A 21,704-nucleotide genomic window follows, 5' to 3' on the forward strand; every position below is an offset into this window, starting at 1 on the left:
TTTGGATCCAACCAATACAACTGATTTCAAAGTAAATATATCTAGCACAGAGAAGGTGTGATGCAGGTGAAAATACCAGGCAAAGACACAAACTGTGTGTATTCCAAGCAGTTATTTTGTGAAATACACAAGCAAAGCCTACTAATGTACTGGCAGGGGAGGGTAGCAAAAAACAAAACAAAAGCCCTGCATTGCAAGGGGTTGGCTAAATGACCTTCAGGGTCCCTTCCAACTCTGCAACACGATTCTTTAACTGTATGAAATCAAGTTTTAGACCATCATTAACTCTAAAAATATTTTAGCATTTTGGGGATATAACAGCACCAAATAAAGAGATGTTACCATGGTAATTTTGTAGAAGAATGTGAGCAAAAGCTCGTTGACAGTAATTCTCTGCATCATCTGGCTTCTGTTCTAAAGCCGCTGTCAGCTTCTGCAAGTGTAAATGCAGAAATTTAACATGACATTTTCTACAAATCCTTGTGTAGCCCACAGTGAAATGTCTTGCCTGTCAAATCAGAGTGCATCAATTAGTACAATTTTGCTTTGAGAAGAACTACACCAGAAGCAAAATTCTCCAACTCAGAGGATAGGTGCCTGTAAGTGAGATAAAAGCATCACAGTAAAAGCCAAGGAGTAAACAGAATTTTAGTCAAGAAACTGCATCTAGAAAGAATGGGGTGGGGGGAGCAGTAAAATTTACTGAATGTATAATGTTGTGACATCTATTTATTACTGCGCAACTCAGAATGGCTGTTCTAATTTCTCAGTAAACACACAAATTTCTCTTTATTATTCAAAGCTAACAGGGTAGACAACCAATTTCATACCCAATGCAACAGAAGATCAGTTTCACATCCAATGTAACAGCACCGCTCTGAATGACGTTGCACAGGCACAAGCAACTCCTTGGTGGTCAAAATTCACTTAGGAAGCTTCATGGGTGGGAGGGACATGCTTAATGGCTCATCTACCAACACTTCCCCAGAGGCAAATCTACTCCAGCCCCTTTCTGTTCCCCACCCTAGTTAGTTACTGAGTGCAAAATAGGGTGGTGCAGCAGTATTTCAGATGAAGGGTGGTATACAAATTTAATTAATAAATAAAATAATAATCTTCCTAAGTGTTCCCTGCACTCCAATTATCTTGGTTAGTGCAGGTTTAGTAAGAAGCATTTGGTGAGAATCAAATCATTCTTTATTCTCAAGCTCAATTTTGTTTCATCTCTCACAGGTAAATGGCAAAGGATGCCTGGACAGTTAAGTCCAGTCAAAAGTGACTGTGGGGTTGCAGTGCTCATCTCACTTTTCAGGCTAAGGGAGCCGGCGTTTGTCCACAAACGGGGTCATGTGGCCAGCATGACTAAACCGCTTCTGGTGCATGGAGGGCTGTGACGAGTGCCAGAGCACATGGAAACATCATTTCTCACAAAAAATGCATCTATGGAACAGCTTAAATAATTTTTAGCACTGCAGTGAAGCCAAGGAATTTTGTTCAAGTAGAAATGGCAGAAGGGGCATTTTAAGTTGGCATTAAAGGAGTTTAGGAACACAATTTTCACCTAGAATTCTTAAGTACGTAACTGCAGACAAGTCTGTTGCAACTGGAAAAGTCCTAGGGTAACATTTAAAGCCCCCCCCCCCGATGTTAGGAGGCTGTGAGCAGCTCTATAAACTGCTATGATACAAGGGTACAACCAACACAATGGACTCTGGAACAATCAGGAATTTAAACATCATTAACATAATGTTTAGGAGGTAGTAGGATGGTGCATTCAAATGTCATTCAATGAGTGCTAGTGAGAAAATGGATTAAGTTTAGGTTAGTGATGGCCCATAGAATTTCTCTGGCAATGTCATTTTTGCACTGAAACATTTTCAAAGTGAGAATGTATTGTGACATCAGTTTCTAGAAAACTAGAGTAACATACAAAATTTGTAAGGGGTCTGAAAGATGTGAGAATTAGGACTTCCGGCGAGGACGCCATCGCGGGCGGTCGTGGGTCGCTTCGGCAGCGAAGCGACTCAGGCTGGCCCGGGGGTAGGAGCCCCGCTACCGCAAAGCGGGGCTCCGCAAAACCGCGGGTCGAGCGTCCCGCGGCATGGGCTCTCCAGCGAGCCCGCTATGGCACCGAACCCTTCTCCCGTTCCCCCTGTAAAGGGGGAGCGGGGGTGAAGGGACCACGGCGCTGGGCTGTGGAGACATGCCCCAACCGGACCGGCGAAGCGGCCGCCGCCGCTCGCGATGAGCGAGATCGTCCTACCTGTCAGAAGGAAAACAGAAGAAGCCCGTTGGCCGTGAGTACGTTAACAATTGGACTTATTTTTGACATTTGGCGCTCCGGGAGCTACGATGGAAAGGAAGCCCGTTTTTTTCCCTTTGTGTGGAGAGAAAGTAACTGCTTTTGACGGCGACTGCTATTGCAGTGGTGGATACAATGTTCTGAATTTGACAAGTGAGATTGGTTAGACCCCTTTTGGGGGACCTAAGTTGGTGGAAATATTTCTTCCTGAAGTGGATAGAATGTAATCTTTTCGCCCTGACTCCAGGGAAAATGGCTGCGGAGACTTGTAACTGAGATGGAAAGTACTGTGACTAAGATGGAAAAATACTGAAATCTGATACCCTATGCCCATGCTGGGTTTCGTTTTCAAGCTGGTTTTAGACTCTGGACTGACTCACGAACAAAGGATTATTTTTTTGAACTTAGAATTGCTGAACCAGAAATTAATTTTGCTGAATCAGGATGACAATTTATATCCCACAGGAAAGACTATTCAGAACATTGTTAAAATGGAAGAAAACCTTGGCAGGGAACTTAAGGGAATTATTGAAGTACAAAGTACAATGCTTTGGCAACTCCGAGAAGATGGAAAATCCTGTTGGGGTGAGAGACCCAGGATTAGAAGACAATTTATATCCAATTTCTGGGGTGAGAGCCCAGGAATGATGGGGAAAAGATTTATATATCTACAATTAGAAGATGAACGGAATTTTGAAGCGGAGATGCTGGAAGGTGATGATCTGTGTACCCTGATGCTCCCTGTAAGGACTGTTATAGACTGCGTCTGGAACTGTGAACTTATAAGAAAAGAAGACATTCTGAAAAATGGTTTTGGTGTAAGATGGAGAAATGTCTGGGGGGAGACCCCGAGATGGCGAAAGAAAATGGTTAGAAAAGGGATAGGGTGAAATATATTAAATAAAATTAGGATGGTTTATTATGGTACCCTGAAGCCGGTGTGTTAAGATTTTAAGTTTTTGAACTAGAGAAGAGATATCTGAATTTCTTTATTAGCAGCAGTCTAAGTGAAAAAAGAAGATGTATGATTTGATACAAGAAGTAATATGTTGTGTTATGTAGTTATATTATTAATTATTATGAAGTTATATTTGGAATAGATTTGATTCAAGCTAAGAAGTGATAGATTATTTTGGAGTAAAAACTAGATTTTAAGAAGTATGTTTAGTTTTGATTTTTGAATGATTTAATTTTAGAGATGAGAAGTTACTAAAGTAAAATTAGAATTGGAACCAAAGGAGAGAAAACGGGGGAAGTCACCTAGTATTGATTCGAACAAGAAAAGTTTTTTTTTTGTGTAAACATTTTGTGTATTATTGGTGTGATTTGTATTTGTTTTTATTATGGTTTGATCGTTGGGTTTGTGTTTGGGTTTGTGTTGGTGTATGTGTTATGTTGTTCTTTGTTTTGCAAAAACCAATAAATTCTTTATTAAAAAAAATGAAAGATGTGAGAATTAGTTGCAGTGACAGCAAAGTATCTAGAAACCTATATATGAGTTTTGGCTAACAAAAAGCTTAAATAAATTTGCAAGTACTAACAGCATCACATAGTCAAAACAAAATAAAAAATTCCTTCCAGTAGCACCTTAGAGACCAACTAAGTTTGTTCTTGGTATGAGCTTTCGTGTGCATGCACACTTCACTTGAAATAATGCTGGGAAACTACAATTCTCAGAAAGGATTGCTATCTAGAGTATAATGCAATCCTTTGAGTGTCAAGAATAAGAGACAGGAGTAAAAGAAGGTGGAAATAATATTCAGCGTAAGGATAACAGACAGATGGAGGAAGAATGTAGTGGCAAAAGAAATCTCTTATAATCTATTGCAGGCATCTCCAACCCATCGATCGGGGTTCAACTTTGTTGACTGTATCATTCATGTTGCGAGGCGGCCACAATGCTGTATAAGGGGCGGGGGACAATGACTGAGATATGCGTGAGGCTGGAGCTCGGGAAATGGTGGAGGCAGCAATGAGAAGCAGGCAGGGCAAGGGAGCTGGAGAGAGGTCTGCGCGAGAAGGAGCTGTGTCTCTGACGAGGGAAGGCGGTATCAGGACCAGCAACAGCATCAGATCCACATCAGCTTTGTGGCTCCCTTTGACACAAAAGCTCATACCAATAACAAAATTATTGTTTATTTTGTTTAAACTTTGGCAGACCAACAGAGCTACCCACCTGTAACTAGAACTATGGAAGGCACCACATTGAGCCGCATGAAATGGAAGTCCATCAACCTCACCAAGAAACTTTCACAGGTATCTGAAGAAGTGTGCATGCACACAAAAACTCATACCAATAACAAACTTAGTTGGTCTCTAAGGTGCTACTGGAAGGAATTTTTTTTTATTTTATTCAGGGAATAGTGATGTATTAACTTCCCAGCTGTCACCTTATTAGGCGAGTTGGATGGTGGATAATAAATGTAGTAGATGATAAATGGAGCAACATGATTCTAATATGTTGGTTTTTGCCTGGATTTTAGTGATACAGTATTGAATAATAATAACAACAATAATAAATTACTACCCCTCAGAGAATTGTAACACGGTATTTGGCACAGTCTCGGGGCCAGATTCAACTAACTCAGCACAACAGCAGAAGTCAGTGCATTCCTGCTCCCGCAAGAGGACTTTCCCAGCCTCTCTCCATCCCCCAAATCCACTCTGGAGTGTTGGGAGAACCCCCAGAACTGCACACAGGGGGAGAAGAGAGCAGGTTGTTTCATCTGGCAAGCACTGTTGAGCTCCTCCCTTGATATTCAATATCTCATTCTTTAAACTGCTCTCGGGGGGGGGGGGAGGTTACTTCCAACAATTCATTTTAACAGTGGGAGTAGTTTTCATGGCATCTTTAGTATATTTTGGGGCTACTACCAGGTTCAGTGCCGTGCACATGTGTGCAATCATATGTAGTTTGGACGTGCCTAAAACAGGAGTTGCCTATACTAAAATAAGATTATTAGTTTAATGGGTTATTAGAGTAACTGTCATTTAATATGATGTCCTTCTGAAGCTGCTCAAGGGGGTGGGAATTGGAGGTAGTGTATTACAGTAGTTGCACGCCTAGGTCACTACCAGCAAGTAATATTAGGATTGTGTTGGATGTTGTGGAGTGCCAGCCCCATGACCGTTGACTGAGGGGTCCCACAAGGGTCCATTCTGTCTCCTGTGTTATTTAATGTCTACAAAAGCATTGGGGGCTGTCATCCAGGGTTTTGGATAAGTTTCAATATAAACATATGGACTGCATAAACAGTATCAATTAATAAATTTAAAGGGATAGAACAAAAAGGAAGGAGTACCAGTATGATATGTAAAGATTGTCTACACTTGTGAAGAAATCCATGACCTGGAGCATGAAAAGCAGATTGAGAGTTTATGGTACAAGTTGTAGGAGAGAGAAACTGTGGGGGGTCTGCTAAAGACCACCAAGCCAAACTGAAGACTTGGATGACTCCTTCCTAGAGGAGATGACCAAACACTCAAAAAGGAGAGAGATGGTAGTAACGGGAGACTTTAAGGAGGACAATTTCGAAAAGCTGAAGATGCTCCTGGGTGAGATCTCGTGGTCAGAAGCACTCAGAGAGAAGGGGGTCCCAGATGGATGGGAGTTCCTGAAAGGAGAAATACCGAAGGCCCAAATGCAGACCATTCCAATAATAAAAGAAAAGCGGGAGGCGTCTAAGGAGCTGGAAGATGAGCCGAGATTTGAAAAGGGACAGAGACGGCGGCCAAAACCTCAGAAGAAGAACAAGCGCAGCGGCACCCGCAGCATGCCTGCTCTTCCTCTGGGCGCCTCCAGCTCCTCGCCCGGCTTCTCCGCGGCCCTCCCTCCCGCCGCCTGCCTTCCCTCACCTGCGCGGCTCCGGCGGGGTCTCCTTCGACGTCTCCGTCCAGCACCCTGGGGGGAAAGAGGCTCAGAGTCAGACCGCGGACGGACAGACAGACAGACAGGGGGACCCAGAGGGGACCCAGGCCGCTCACCGCAACACGCCCAGCCCCGCCGACTCCGCCATCTTGGCGACGCCACGGAAACTTCGAGAGCGCCAAGTTTTGTTTTCTTTACGCCGAGGAAAGGGGCGGGGCAGAGCAGAGCGTCACAGTGACGCCATCAGCGAGCGCCCGCGCCCCCGCCGCTCTGCTGGAGCGTCAGAGGGCGCGTGACGCGCGTCGCTTCCTTCGCGACTGGGGGCAGGAAGGTCCATCTGCCTGAGGAACCGGAAGAGGAGGAGGCCGGGCTGCGTCCCTCTGGGCGCCGCTGGTTGGCTGCGGGGTGTGACGGACACCAGTACAGCATCTTCTTCTCCGTCGTGTAAATTTGGTTTAAAAGATTAAATTCTTCTCTCATCCACTTTGAATCCTGAAGCTCCCGACCCTCGCCTGGTTCTGGTTCTAAATTTACGTGGCTTCACTTTATAAGCTAATCATTTCGAGGCTTCATCATTCAAATCATAATATTTTTGGCTGAAATCTTGCATAGCTATAGAAATTTTCCTCACCACTGTTACCGGGAAATTGGAAGGAGGGTGAGAGACCCCCTCCACCCCCGCCTTGCCTCTCCATCCCACGAGCCTCCGCGACACATTGCCAAATGTATCTATGGCTCAATGGGAAAACTTCAGAAATTCCGAAGAAATCACATCGTTGTACCAATCTCCTCAGTTCCAATGGCATTTAGGACCCAGGGAAGCGAAGTATAAGGGGAGGGGTGAGAGAGCCCCCCCCCTAATCCCCAGGATGTGCAGTCAGGTCCACAGGGCCTTCCCAAGGAGTCATGACCGGTGATATCCTGCCACCAGAGTGTCAAGACAGATAGCCATGTCAATCACAATGCCTACCTGCCCCATAGTGGGAAGAAGCCCAGAGAAGAGAAATGGGTGTATTTGACCCTTGACCCAGGGATCTGGAAACTAAATACTTTTACTTGTACCGTGATGGAGTATGTGTGAAAGACTATATTTGAGTGACTCAAGCATGCCTGGATCTCAGGTTCCACCTGAGACCACACATTTTTCTGGGATGTATCTATGATGTCTTGATGCTTCTGGAAATGTATTTTGGGAATATAGATGTAACCATTGTTTGGGGCTTCTCTCTGCCTCTATGTGGTAGTTTGAAGTGGTGTTGCAAGGCCTACTGGCTGCTGGTTTGCTTAATCTCCTGGCTGAAGTCTCTTGCTTGTAAGCTCCGACCTGAACCTATGGGGGTCAAGGTTAGGTGATTGTGGGGTGCTCCATTGGCTCCCTTATACACCTCTAGTGCTTGATGTTCGGGGGGGGGGGGGTCTGTCTCATAAAACATCCGTTCTCCCATGTTTTTGTTTTAGCTCCATTATATCTGCCAATAACAGATTCTTTCTGCTTCTTTCCCTTTTAAAATGATTGTTTTTGTAGTAGCCTCCAGTGACTTGCATGCAGATTGGCTGTACTTTTAAATATATACGTTTAAGAAATATATCCTTGAGGGTGGGGAGCTATAAAGAGCCCTACTCCTGCTTCCTTTTTTTTCATTTATTATTTGTTGTTGGAAGGGTGGTGGGGTGCACCTGCATATCCTACAAGTGTCCCACTTTAAGTGGGACATTCCAGATCACAGAAGCCAGTCCTGGCTTGTGTTTGGATCCTGGAATGGAGCGAGTCAACAGAGCCGATGAACACCAGACAGCAGGAGAGGAAGGTGTGCCCCTCCTAATGTCCCATTTTGGGGGATGGAAATGTTGGGAGGGTATTCACCTGCCAGCCCGTCATAGTTAGTAAAATATTAGATATAGCTGTTGATTTCTGTCAACTGCTCTCTCTTCTGCCCAGAAGTTTAAAGTATTTTTAAAACAAGGGCTAGCTATTGAAAACCAAAATTGAGCAATTCCTTCTGTGTTTATTCTCTTTGCAATGGAGATAAGTGACAGGTGCACAAGCAAATGCTGTGGGCAAATTATCTTTTCCACTACAAACTTACCTATAGATTCAGCTGTGCATGTTTCCATATTTGTTTTAAACGCTATATTTTGAGTCTTGATCTTTTTCCTTCCTTTTACCCACATCCCAAAGGAAAAATAATGGTGAGGAAAGCAAAAAAGGAAATAATTGAGATACGGAAAAAGATCTTATGGGACTGGAAGATTACAAGGCCACTGTTGCTGGGGACTTCACTGTCATGAACTGGCAGGACAACAGGGAAGGGGGAAAGGAGGAAGAGGATCCTGGCAAGGGGTTTAGCTGGGACTGAAACATACCTGGGGAAGCTGAGGATGGGGAAAGAAGGTTGGTGTAGGAAGTACTGGGGGGTGATGGAGGATGGTGGGGGTCAGTGCACAGGAACCAGAGGGCCTCGTCTCTACAATCATGGAGGACTCCAAGGCATAAAGAGCAGCAGGAGGGACCTGCTAGGAAGCTGAGGCAGGCACAGGCCCACAGCCCAGCTCCCTGGCTGACCAGATGGGGTTCGTTAGCTCTGCGAGGAAGTGTGTGATTTCCCAGCTGGAGTAGGCTCAGAACAGGTGAGGTCACCTGCCCCATCAAGCCCAGAGGCTGCAATCAGCAGGCAAGAGATTAAAGGGAAGCAGAGCAGAGGTGCTGTGTCTGCCCAACTTCCCATGTTGGTTGGACCCTTGCTTGGATGTTCCAGGGAGTTCTTGGGGACTGTGCTTGTGTGGGACTGACCACCCAGTGCCCTGACCCCTGGGTCAGCTGCAGAGAGAGGAACCTGGCCTGACTGGACTTTGGACCTGCTGGACTGCACACTAACATCTGACGTGGGATCGTGCACTCCAGAGCGACTTGCCGCCAGGTACCCTGTGGTTCAGGACGTCCACACTCGGTGGCCACGCTCCATGTATAATCAAAGCTTCACAGTGCCCATGAGGTGTTCCCCCACCCCTGGAATGGAAAACTGCCTCTGATAGAAGAAGAAGAAGAAGAGTTTGGATTTGATATCCCGCTTTTCACTACCCGAAGGAGTCTCAAAGCGGCTAACATTCTCCTTTCCCTTCCTCCCCCACAACAAACACTCTGTGGGGTGAGTGGGGCTGAGAGACTTCAGAGAAGTGTGACTAGCCCAAGGTCACCCAGCAGCTGCATGTGGAGGAGCGGAGACACGAACCCGGTTCCCCAGATAACACTGACTCCCTAGAAAATGACTAGGGAGTGGAGTATAGTTAAGCTCTATTTAACATCTGCCCTTTATACAATAATCACTTGTTTTGATGTGTTACATGTTCTTGTGATATCTTAAACCACCCAACTCATCATGGCATAAGCTTTTGCAAACTAGAGCCCATTAGACAGATGAAGAGTTATCATCCATTGGTAGCTATATGGGCACCTGGATAGAGAAAAATGGAAAACACTGGAGCCAAATTGTCAGGAGGTGCAATGGGTACCAGCTTAAATGTATACAGTTGTATACTTGGTTGTTTCTGCCACAAAAAGCTGTGCTTCTGGAAGCTGCTAGATAGAAGCCTGCTTAGTACATAACTGCAGGATTGTCATAAATCACTGCAATGTGGGGATAAGTAGGAGTGGACGACAGTGCAGAAGAGTCGTCAGTCAACAGTGTGTGCACACACAATACTGGAATATTGTGGAGAGGAGTGAGAAGTCCTGTTGCATGAGCAGAAGGTCACCTGTGAAGCGTTGGATGCAACCTACCAATATCAGGGAATTAAGAATTATGTTTATGCTGAGTGTATTTGATGGCCATATTGGTGAAGACACTTTGCATTATTTGCTGTACTGTATTTGAATTTAGTTGTGTGCATGCACACGAAAGCTCATACCAAGAACAAACTTAGTTGGTCTCTAAGGTGCTACTGGAAGGATTTTTTTATTTTTTATTTTGTTTTGACTGGCAGACCAACACGGCTGCCTACCTGTATCCTGAACTGTTCTACATGGTAATACTTGCCAGATTTATCTCTCCAGACTCCTAGATTCACAAACAAAAACATATAAACATGTTGTACTTGATTTATTTTCATAATAAACCAATTAAAATACAAAAGACAAAAAAGGTTCAGAAGGGTTCCACAATTTAAATTTTTTTTAAATACAAATCCACTCTGTAATATATGAATACATATAACTTTAGATCTCTAAACATAATGATCTTATTTGTATCTATAAAATATTGCTCTATGGAAACAAAATTTTGAAAAAGTCTTTGAGAAATTAAATTACATATTTACAATAGAAAACTGTACTTCTATAGAAACATTTTAATCTCAAAATACTTTCATAAATCATACAATTCTTTTTCACCTTCCTACAAAATAATGGGAAACATTTTTTAAAGCTTGAATGCTGAAGTGGTCTGAAAATAATTGCACCTGTAATTATAACTTCAGTTTTGGTGAACAGGTATACCCAATATATCCGCATTATGAAAACAAAAGCATATTGTAATTAGTATCTTCTTGGGATGGGAGGTGTATTTCATTTTGCACAACAAAGTAGTTGGTGCAAAACACAATAGAAATAAGTATATTTCTAACTGTCCACTTGTTTTCTGCCCATATAAAAACAAAAATATTTTACTTAACTGGCATTAAACAAATCTTTGGAATTTGCTAAAAGAATCACATAGATGGGTGAAAACATCTTTGTAGAAATTTATTATTTTAAAGCACTGATTACAGCAATGATTATATTATTATGCAAGATAGACAAATAATGCATGAAGAGTATGAAATTAAGATTTTTTGGACAGTGATCTAAAAAAGATAAATGCCATATTCCTTCAAGCTTGCATTTTTAAACATTAATATTTTATATCATTTAGCAAAGAAAACATTGAAATTAAGTGTATTGTATTACTTCTAAATCAATTTTGGAAATTAAAGTAGCTTTGTAATGCCTGCTTTGGAATCAAATGATACATAAACAGCTGATGAAGTCCCAACACAAAAACCCTTTACTTGTATGTACTTTGCTCCAACTGTTCACTTTCTTGCTTAATTTGCACAGAAGAGGGAAATCCATTGGAATTGGATACCACCATCACCAAAGGCTGCTGTTGGAAGCCTTGCTCTGAGTGTTTGCATTCTTCCATTGTGTTATCCTCGGCCTCTGATTTTATCACTCCTTGTATAACAGTTGGTTTAGTTTCTGGAGCTTTAATGACGGAAGTGATCACAGTGTTGGACGGCTGAGCAACAACGTGTGAATTGCTGGGCGTAAAAGTTACCACTGGGGTAGCAGTGCTGAAGGATGGAGAAGAAGCCATGTTGACTGTTCCATTGCAAATGGTCTGCACGTTGCTGGTGAGAAGCTGAGCAGGACTGAAGACAATGGATGAAGGTGGAGAGACTGGCTTGGGAGACTGCAGCATAATGTTCTCTTTAAGCACAGTCATGGGCTGTGAAGTTGGGATGGCTTGTAGAATATACTTTGGGGGTGTTGTGGTGGATGTTGGATCTGCGCTGGCTATCACTCTGGTTAGAGGCACTGTCTGGAGTGTTACTGTATGCAGCTGCTGGTGGTTCCCTGGGGACACAACAACTGGAACTTGGCTCGGGGCTTGGATGGTCCTGTTAAGAGAGGCAAAAATGATTACATTCCCCCCCTACTTTTAATGCATTTGTAATAGTGTTCTGTTTGAAAGCCACATGCCAGTGAACTGGCCTTCAGCCTGGAAAGCCAATGCTAAATCCCTAATGAGGAAAGTACCAAACTCTCAGCCTAAAGCAAACGTCGTTGAGGATGAGGAGAAAACTATAATAGTTGTGAGGAATATGACAAATGAAGAGGACGAGGCTCTTCACACATTAAACATAAAACTAAAGTCTGACACAAAACTAAAGTATTAACATACAAAATGTCTCGAATCTTCGTGAACACAATTTAGAAATAAAATCTACTTGTTCATCTGAAATAGCAGTAACTCAGTTGACCACCATAACTTCCCCCAGATCTGTTCAGTATCAAAATATTACTTTTACAATGAGTCCAGAGGGTAACACTGCCTGTGCTTCCTCCTCCTTCATCTCAGTTTTGCCCTTGCAGAACTTAGCAGGGAGAAGGAGGACAGGGACAAAGCCAGGAAGAGTGGGCTCTGCCTGCCAACTCTTGGCCTCGCTGACTCCACCCTGCTGCTCCCAATGGGCATCAGGCACCAGTGAATTCCCATGAAGGCTCCCCCCCCCCATTTCTGCACGGCATAAGCCTTAAGATAGCTGAGAAGCAGGGGGTGGGTGGTGTCAGCTGATATTCAAACGGAGAGCAAATTTAGAGAGTAGGGTTCATTATTGCTCTTCTGACTGAAAAATGGCCACCATGTTAAGACTTTTTTCCATGGCATTACAAAGCTGAAAAAGACCCAGAATCCTCTATTCACAATTCTTACCCTAGAAGTTATTTTCTGCAAATACAACAAGTGGGGGGGGGTGGATGTTTAAAACACCCCCCTGGCAAAAAAGGCAAATGCAAAAAAATAATAATGCAGAAAGGCTTATTTTTTATGCTTTCTTTTTGGAATGGCTAATTGATTCCATTTTTCAAAGGCTACAAAAGACAGCAAAAAAGTGGGGAAACACTTCAGCATGACTGTTTATCTTCTTAAAATCTCCCCGCCACACACACACAATCAAAAATCCTCCCCAGCTTCAGTAACTAACAGTTCCTTAGTTTTGCACAAAGGACTCATGAAATAGCAAAGTCTGTGTGCCTGGATGTGTTTGTGTTCTGTAAGGAAGGATTTAAAAATAACCCTCAAAGTGGGGAGTCTCTTCTGCATTTCTCTCTCTCCTTCTACCCTTTGGTACTCGTACGTTTCGTCTCCCGAACAATTGAAACCCGGAAGTGAGTGTTCCGTTTTTCAAATGTTATTTCAGAAGACGAATGTCCGGCGTGACTTCCGATTGGCTCCTGCAGCCAATCAGAAGCCACGCCTTGGTTTCTGAATGTTTCAGATGTTGAATGGACTTCTGGAACCCATTCTGTTCAAAAAACAAAGGTACAACTGTATTCCGTTTTGTTCCATGCCACCCTCCAATGCTGTTCCCCTCTCATCCCTTTGCCCTATACTTCAGTCCTTCTTGCTTGTGTTGGCTGTGAAGCACTCTGGGGGCCAGGCCAGCACAACACAGCAGAACCACAATACCAAGCATGGCACTTCTAGGCATTGTGAAGCACCTCAAAACCGGCTGTTTTGCACTAACTATATTCACAGATTTTTATCTCTAATGCCCAATGACCAGCAGTGAAGTCTGTGAAAACAAGTAAATAAAAGTTTGCATCTGCAAGCAACAGCCTGTGTTTGGGGCTTTCATTGGAATTGCCCCCACCCCCAATTCAAGTTTGGAGGAGGAACAGAATTCCTAAGCCAATGTTTTGGTTATTCAGTGCAACTTGTTTTTTGTTGTGAGGTGAGCACCATAACCCCAATATTTTAGTTTTGAGGGAACAATGACTAATTTTCAAACTTTTTCTTGTAGCCACTGGGTTCTGGACTACACATGTGCCAAATTCTAAATTTCTGGGTGCCTTGGATGTACATTAACCATCTGAGAGAGGAGTGCAAATTTACCCTCTACTTTTAGGTATCTTATTTTCACATCTTCCCAGTGTCCTGGTCTATGCACAACAAGCCAGATGCAGTCTTATCTGGCCTGCTAACCACCCATTTAGACTCTTGAAATGGGTTAGACATGGAGCCAACTTTTAAAAAGCAATGAAAATTAGGAATGAATTAGGAAACAGACCAGGCAAGTTATTAGCATGGCAGATAAAGAAAAGACAGGAGGAAAGACAAATAAACAAAATAATATATCAGGGGTGTATATTGGATACAGAGGAAAAAATAAAAAAAGGTTTTTTGGATTTTTATTCAAAGCTATACAGCAGAGGTCAGGAATCAGTGGAAGAGATACAGGATTACTTAAAAAAAAAGAAGATACCAAAAATAAGTGAAGAAAATATGAAAACTTTGAACGAGCCGATAACAGAGACTGAAATACACCAAGCAATTATTAAACTTAAATTAGGAAAGTCACCAGGTCCTGATGGACTAGCTGCAGTACATTACAAAAAATTAGAGGACTCTATAATAGCACCATTAAAACAAATAATGAATAAGAGCATGAAGGAAGGGCAAATACCAACTTCTTGGCAGGAAGCAAATATTGTGTTATTACACAAACAGGGAACAGATGGAGAGTCTGTGGACAATTATAGGCCCATTTCTCTTTTAAATAACGACTACAAACTATTTGCGGGTATTTTGGCCAATAGGTTGAAGAGGGTATTAAAGGAGGTGATACACGAAGACCAAGCGGGGTTCCTGCCAAACAGACATATAAAATCAAATATGAGGGTTGTGATAGACTTAATAGAATATTTAGAATTAAGACCAAGTAAGAGAGCGGGCTTTATAATGATTGATGCGGAGAAAGCATTCGATAATCTGTCAAGAAGTTTTTTATTGAAAGTGATGGAGATGTCATCAGTAGGAGAAGACTTTTATAGAGGAATAAAATCGATTTACGAGAAACAATCGGCCAGTCTGGTAATAAATGGTGACAGAACGGGAAGCTTTTTGGTAGAGAGGGGCACCAGACAAGGGTGTCCCCTCTCACCACTGCTGTTTATTTTGCCATTGGAAATATTATTAACAAATATTAGAGAGGAAGAAGAAGTAACAGGAATAACATTAGGCAAAGAAAAATTTAAAGTCAGGGCATTTGCAGACGATATCCTAGTTACAACGGAAGACCCGGAGGTAAGCATTGCTAAAGTGATTGAATTAATTGAGGATTTTGGAGGAGTATCTGGATTTAAATTAAATAGAGGTAAAACAAAACTCCTGACAAAAAATATGCAATTGAATGAGCAAAATGCGTTAGAAAAGCAATTGGGTTTACAAATTGTTAAAAAAGCTAAATACCTAGGAATAGATATAACCATGAAAAATATAAATTTGTTCAAAAATAACTATGATAAAATATGGAAAGAGATAAAGAAGGAATTTGAAAGATGGAACAGACTAAACCTATCTCTATGGGGGAGAGTATCAATTATAAAAATGAATGTACTGCCGAAGATGCTTTACTTATTCCAAACTATCCCAATTATCATTAAAGAAAACTGTTTTGACGAATGGAGGAAGGACATCACAAAATTTGTTTGGCAGGGGAAGAAACCCCGGGTAAAATACAAGCTGCTAACAGAACGGAAAGAAAAAGGAGGTATGGCGCTCCCGAATTTACAACTATATTATGAAGCTGAATGTCTAATATGGGTCAGCGACTGGATTAGATTGGAAAGGAACAGACTATTGGATCTGGAAGGATTTAATTGCAGCTTCGGCTGGCACGCGTATCTCAATTATGATAAAGCCAAGATAAATAAGGAATTTACTAATCATATTCTGAGAGGAGCACTGTATAAGGTATGGAAAAAATATGAAAGATACGCGGAAATGCAAACACCATGGTGGGTATCCCCGATAGAAGCCATCGCTAGGAAAAGATTAAATATAAATAAAATTTGGCCGACATATAGACAGTTAATAGAAAATCAGGAAGGTAAATATAAATTAAAATCATATGAGGAACTAAGAGAGTACGGAATTGACAGATGGCAGTATATACAATTGAACAGTATGTTTACGGTAGACATAAAGAAAGGTTTTTCAAAGGAAACTTCCAAATTTGAAAGTGTGGTGATCAAAAATAACAAAAAAGTACTTTCGGGCGCATATAATTTGTTACTGGAGTGGGATTTAATGGGAGAAGAGGTTAAAGAGGCAATGCTAAGATGGTCCAAAGATCTGGGATATGCAATAAATTTGGAACAATGGGAGAAACTGTGGGGAAAGGATATTAGATTTACGGCTTCATACAATATTAAAGAAAAAATTTTTAAGATGCACTACAGATGGTATTTGACCCCCGTGAAACTCGCAAGTATTTACAAATTGAAGTCCAACCTGTGCTGGAGATGTGGGAAAGAGGTGGGGACGCTACTACATATGTGGTGGCAATGTGAGAATATAAAAACCTTTTGGGTGATGGTACATACTGAAATAACAAAAATGATGCAAAAAACAATGGTAAAGAAACCAGAGGTTTATCTGCTAGGTTTATTAGACGACCAAATACCAAAAGGAAAGGAAAGTGTCTTCCTGTATGCTAGCACCGCCGCCAGGATGGTGATAGCAGCAAAATGGAAGACAGAACAGGTACCAACAAAGAATGAGTGGTTAAGTAAGCTAAATGAGTATTTACTAATGGCAAAGTTAACAGCAGCAATAAGAAACCAAACACACCAAAAGTTGAAAGAACAATGGAAATGCTATGAAGAGTATATGGAAAAATACTGCTCAAAGAAAGAAGTGCTAATATGCTTGGAATAAATAGGTATGAAGGAATTCTAGGATTAACAAATTAATCGAAAGATTTAATAAAAGAAGTATAGAACAATTCAGTAATTATGAATATACAAATAAGGTATAAATAAGTAATTAGGAATGTACAAATAAGATGTATATAGCTTTAAGGAAGTCGATAGAGTGCTGGAGGGAAGTCAGAGGGATATGGAGGGGTGGGGAGGGTGGGAATAACGGGAATGGGATGAGATCAACGATGTTGTATGGTACTATGGAAATGTATAAGATGTAATGTGTGTTCTCTTTTAATCAATAAAGTTATATTTAAAAAATTAAAAAAAAAAAAAAAGAAAATTACCATTGGTCCAGAATATGCTCCCAAGATTATTTTGGCCACATTACATGCCAGCTCTGCCAGCTGCACCGGATCCTAGTTAAGTTTCTGGGCTCAATTTAAAGTGATGCTTGCATACTTTTAAAGCTCTTAACAACTTTAAAGGCCAAGTTACTTTTTTAAAAATTGTCTTTTCTCTGATCCATAACATCCTCATCAGAGGAGCCTGTGCTTCAAGTGCCCTTGGCAAATGAAGTGAGATGGGTGGCTTCTAGGAAGAAGGCCTTTGTGGTGGTGGCATCCTGTCAGTGTAGCACCCTCCCATCTTTTTAAAATTATAGGCTTCTCAAATCAGGGTTTGTGATTTATTGTATATGCATGTTCTTAATTGCTGTACTTATTCATCATTTGTATCATCATATTTAGTATTGTATTTTATTCCTTTAATTTTTTGTGAGCCACCCAGAAGGTATATGTCATTGCAAAGTGTGGAGGAATGCAGTGTACATGTCTGTCTGTTTTAGGGCTTGGAACAGACTTTCAAAGTTCAAGGCCTTGTGCTGTTGCGGACCTGTTTAGCAGGAGCTACTTGGTGGCAGCAGGGAGCAAAGTGACTGGGAGCTTCTCTCTGGGAGCTGACAACTTCACAAAGTCAAGGTAACCCAAGGTTTGCCTTAAGTGACTTGTTGACCAAACTCAAAATGGTTTCTGGTTAACAGTTTAGGTACTGTAATTATTTGTATGTTTTAAACAGATTTTATATATTATATTGTTTTAATTCTATTCAGTGGCATAGGAAGCTGCTCGGGCACCCGGAGCGGCAAACATGACGTGCACCCGGGGGGTGGGGCGTCGCTACGTAGTGCGCATGTGCAGCGTTGCTACGCACGCCGCATGTGTCGTATGTAGTGACGCCGCACATGCGTTGTACATAGCAGGTTGCCAGAGGCGCCACTCCAGCAAACCACATGCCTTGTTACCCCCGGAGATGTGGCACCAGGAGCGCCCCCCCCCCCCGTTGCTACGCCACTGGTTCTATTAATTGTTTTTAATTGTTTTTTCCATGCTTTTAGTGATTCTTGTTCTTATCTGTAAGGTGCCTTGATACCTGTCTGGGGGGAAAGCGGGGTATTATTATTATTATTATTATTAAAGCTAGCTGCCACCAGCAGCCCCAGATGCCCTGTTCTGACATTCTTACCTTATGTTTTGGACAGAAGGACTCAATGTCTCCTCCAGCATGTTACTGCATGTCACAGCTGTGTGTCCTTCTGGAATGGACTGCATGGGGTGCATTAAATGAACTGTCCGATAAAGCTGAGTTGGATGGACTGGCTGACTAGGCTGCACCGTCCTCAACACTTCTGCTGATGTCACGGTAGGCAGCTGCTGTTGAACATTTTCAATGGGCTGCTTAAGTCTGGCAGACTTGGAGTTGACTGGAATCTTTAAAACAGCAGCAGGTGTTCCTTTTTGCGCCATGTTTGAAGACGTTTTAGACCTGCCCATTTGGTTTCTAGTACCAACAGGTGCTGATTGTAAAGATGAATCAGGGGATTCCGTACTCAAAGTTGGATCTTCATCATCTATGTAAACAAGGTCTTTTGGCATTTCTTTAAACTGATACACCAAACGTTGTCCTTCTACTTTGGCCAGAATGCCTCTTTGGTAATAATATCTATTTGAAGTAGGAAAACACACCAAAGATTACACAAAGGAATAGAGTTGTACCTTGGTTGTTGAACAGAATCCGTTCCAGAATCCATTCGACTTCCGAAAACGTTCAAAAACCCAAGGCGCAGCTTCTGGTTGGCTGCAGGAGCTTCCTGCACTGAATCGGAAGCCGCAGAAGCCGTGTTGGACGATCGGGTTCCAAAGAACGTTCACAAACCAGAACACTTACTTCCGGGTTCACGGCGTTCAGGAACCAATACGTTTGACTCGCAAGGTGTTCATCAACCAAGGTACGACTGTACTTAAAGTTGGAGAAACTCTACCTAAAATACTGTTTTAACACTAACAACAGATTAATGCAGCAATATGCACTTTTATAGGACGCGGGTGACGCTGTGGGTTAAACCACAGAGCCTAGGGCTTGCTGATCAGAAGGTCGGCAGCTCAAATCCCTGCGATGGGGGGAGCTCCCGTTGCTCGGTCCCTGCTCCTGTCCACCTAGCAGTTCAAAAGCACGTCAAAGTGCAAGTAGATAAATAGGTACCGCTCCAGCGGGAAGGTAAACAGCGTTTCCGTACGCTGCTCTGGTTCACCAGAAGCGGCTTAGTCATGCTGGCCACATGACCCGGAAGCTGTACGCTGGCTCCCTTGGCCAGTAATGCGAGATGAGCGCCGCAACCCCAGAGTCGGACACGACTGGACCTAATGGTCAAGGGTCCCTTTACCTTTACGCACTTTTAAAAGAATGAACACAATATATTTCCTGCTGTTTCTGTTCTTGCTGTACTTTCCCCCAACAGATCACTTTCCCCCAACAGATCACTTTCCATATTATGAAAGGTTTCCATGCAACCAAGGACATTCCGCTCAAAGTACAGAATAGGATCCACCTGGGCCTCACTGCAAACAAAAATGCAGTTGTGGGCCTGAGATGGTCATGATTCATTTAACAGCCAGTAACCAAGCTAAGAGAGGAAGATTGTGAGCCATTTCTTACTAGTCCAGTGCTAGCTAGTCTTGATTCAACCACAGTATTAGTATTTCTAAAATGTTAATATTATTTTCAATCTTTGCCCTCCCAACAGTCAGCATGCTAGGCTCACTGAGCATACTCTGTCCTCAATAGGTTGGGGTGGTTGTTGTTGTTGTTGTTTTGAGGAGGGGGGTTAGCTCTGCACCAAGTGTTTTTGTATATCTATATATAATATTTACTAGTATTAGTGCTTAACATTGTTTTAGCTTAGGATGCTCTCTGCCTTATGATATACAGTACATTTTGTCATTATCTTAAATTTACCTACCTGAGAGCCCTGCCCATTGTTTCGTAATTCATATCGGGTTTGTTTTTGTGCTTTCCCCACAGCCTCGACACAGCCTTGGAATCCACAAGCTTAAAAATGCCCTTTTCCCTCTGAGTCCATTTTATGTACTTCGGACAAGTGGCTTTGTCCTGAAGCAGAGCTAGCAAGAACTCCCAAAGGTAAATTGTGTTTCCTAAAATAAATGAATAAAAAGATTTTCAGAAAGACACATTTTGAGAAAACAATTGTTACAGCAGTAAACAACAAATAACTTGTGCCAATAAATAGGCTTTTGTCATGCTAAGTAACAAAGTTTCATCTGATTACTCTAAATATCATGCCACATTTACCCATGAGTGCTGGGTAGATTCCTGCCACAATCTGTATGATTTTCTATTCAGTAAACACTTGCCAAATGTTATAAAAGGAACAGGGATTGTATTTGCCCCTTCCTGCTTTGACAGCCAATGCCATTGACTCTGGGACACCAAGAGTTGACGTGAAGCCCATCGCCAGTTTCCCAACATCTGGCTATCTCCACACGGGCAGCTGCCAATATAAAGGCTAAGAAGTCATCATTCAGGTAATCATGAGTGGGTGGGATCCTAAGTCCAAGTAGTGCTAATTTCTTTGAAGTCAGCACTCCAAAAAGCTTTGATGATGCCGCAAAACCACCAATAGAGAAATGTCCTTTTGACTGCACACACCCCTCCAACGTTTAGGATTGACTTCCTTAGATATTTAGGCTTGCCTCACAAGGGCACAGGGCCACCTATGCAGAATGAGGATTCCCTTATCTTTGCAGAAACCTATTTCAACAGGCTCTTGGACTACAAAGCTGTCCAATTTTATTCCAACTTTATGTTGATCATTTTCAACATACAGGTGAAATTCGAAAAATTAGAATATTGTGGAAAGGTTCATTTCTTTCAGTAATTCAACTTAAAAGGTGAAACTAATATATGAGATAGACTCATGATATGCAAAGCGAGATATGTCAAGCATTTATTTGTTATAATTGTGATGATTATGGCGTACAGCTGATGAGAACCCCAAATTAACAATTTTAACTTTGGGGTTTTCATCAGCTGTATGCCATAATCAGCACAATTATAACAAGCAAAGGCTTGACATATCTCACTTTGCATGTCATGAGTCTATCTCATATATTAAACTCCAGTATCTAATGAAAACAATTGCTTACATAAATAGACTTTTCCATGATATTCTAATTTTTCAAGTTTCACCTGTACTGTCAAAATGCAAAAGTATTTGAATCCAGCTATTATTCTTTGGCTCTGAGTGAGCATGTGAAGGCTATAACATTTGCAGATTCTCTACCATTCTCTACCATAATGCCCAGAGTCTCCGCATAAGTAGCACCATGTAGAGAATTCTACATGGGATCAAATCAGTCTATACGGTAAGGAGCTCACAAGCATTACAGGACTTGTGTGGTGGCAGAAGCATTTCCAGCTGCTTCTGTATGCAGACTGTAATGTCTGAATTCACTCCAGCTGTCACTAGTAGATTTACCTGCAGGATAGTTCATAGTGTTGCTACTCTTCACTTAGACTAGTATTATCTGACAGGCACAGAGACCATTGTAAGATACACATACATACATACATACATACATACATACATATTGCTGGAAGAGCTACCTTTATACTGTAAACCTCCCTGTGATTCTCGGATGGAGGACAGTATGTAAGCTTAATTAATTAACAACAACAACAACAACAACAACAACAGTATGGCTTAGTATCAGAAA

The 21,704-nt window shown here is 42.0% G+C and overlaps 2 protein-coding genes across 3 annotated transcripts in view; both read right to left on the minus strand.

Moving 5' to 3' along the window:
* Window positions 1-6,865, minus strand: part of SUGT1 (SGT1 homolog, MIS12 kinetochore complex assembly cochaperone) — a 39,441-nt gene extending 32,576 nt beyond the window's left edge. The window contains exons 1-3 of the mRNA XM_033154402.1: window positions 6,858-6,865; window positions 6,158-6,362; window positions 343-433 (exon numbers count right to left, since the gene is read on the minus strand). Coding sequence (XP_033010293.1) covers window positions 343-433; window positions 6,158-6,362; window positions 6,858-6,865 — 304 coding nt within the window. The remainder of the gene's footprint in view (window positions 1-342; window positions 434-6,157; window positions 6,363-6,857) is intronic.
* Window positions 6,866-10,250: 3,385 nt separating this feature from the next.
* Window positions 10,251-21,704, minus strand: part of ELF1 (E74 like ETS transcription factor 1) — a 73,508-nt gene continuing 62,054 nt past the window's right edge. For both annotated transcript variants that reach the window (XM_033154082.1, XM_033154081.1), the window contains exons 7-9: window positions 19,931-20,123; window positions 18,157-18,633; window positions 10,251-11,825 (exon numbers count right to left, since the gene is read on the minus strand). In XM_033154082.1, the coding sequence (XP_033009973.1) occupies window positions 11,210-11,825; window positions 18,157-18,633; window positions 19,931-20,123 (1,286 nt within the window). In that variant the 3' untranslated portion in view covers window positions 10,251-11,209. The remainder of the gene's footprint in view (window positions 11,826-18,156; window positions 18,634-19,930; window positions 20,124-21,704) is intronic.

The sequence above is a fragment of the Lacerta agilis genome, chromosome 7, assembly GCF_009819535.1.
Source record: "Lacerta agilis isolate rLacAgi1 chromosome 7, rLacAgi1.pri, whole genome shotgun sequence".
NCBI lineage: Eukaryota > Metazoa > Chordata > Lepidosauria > Squamata > Lacertidae > Lacerta > Lacerta agilis.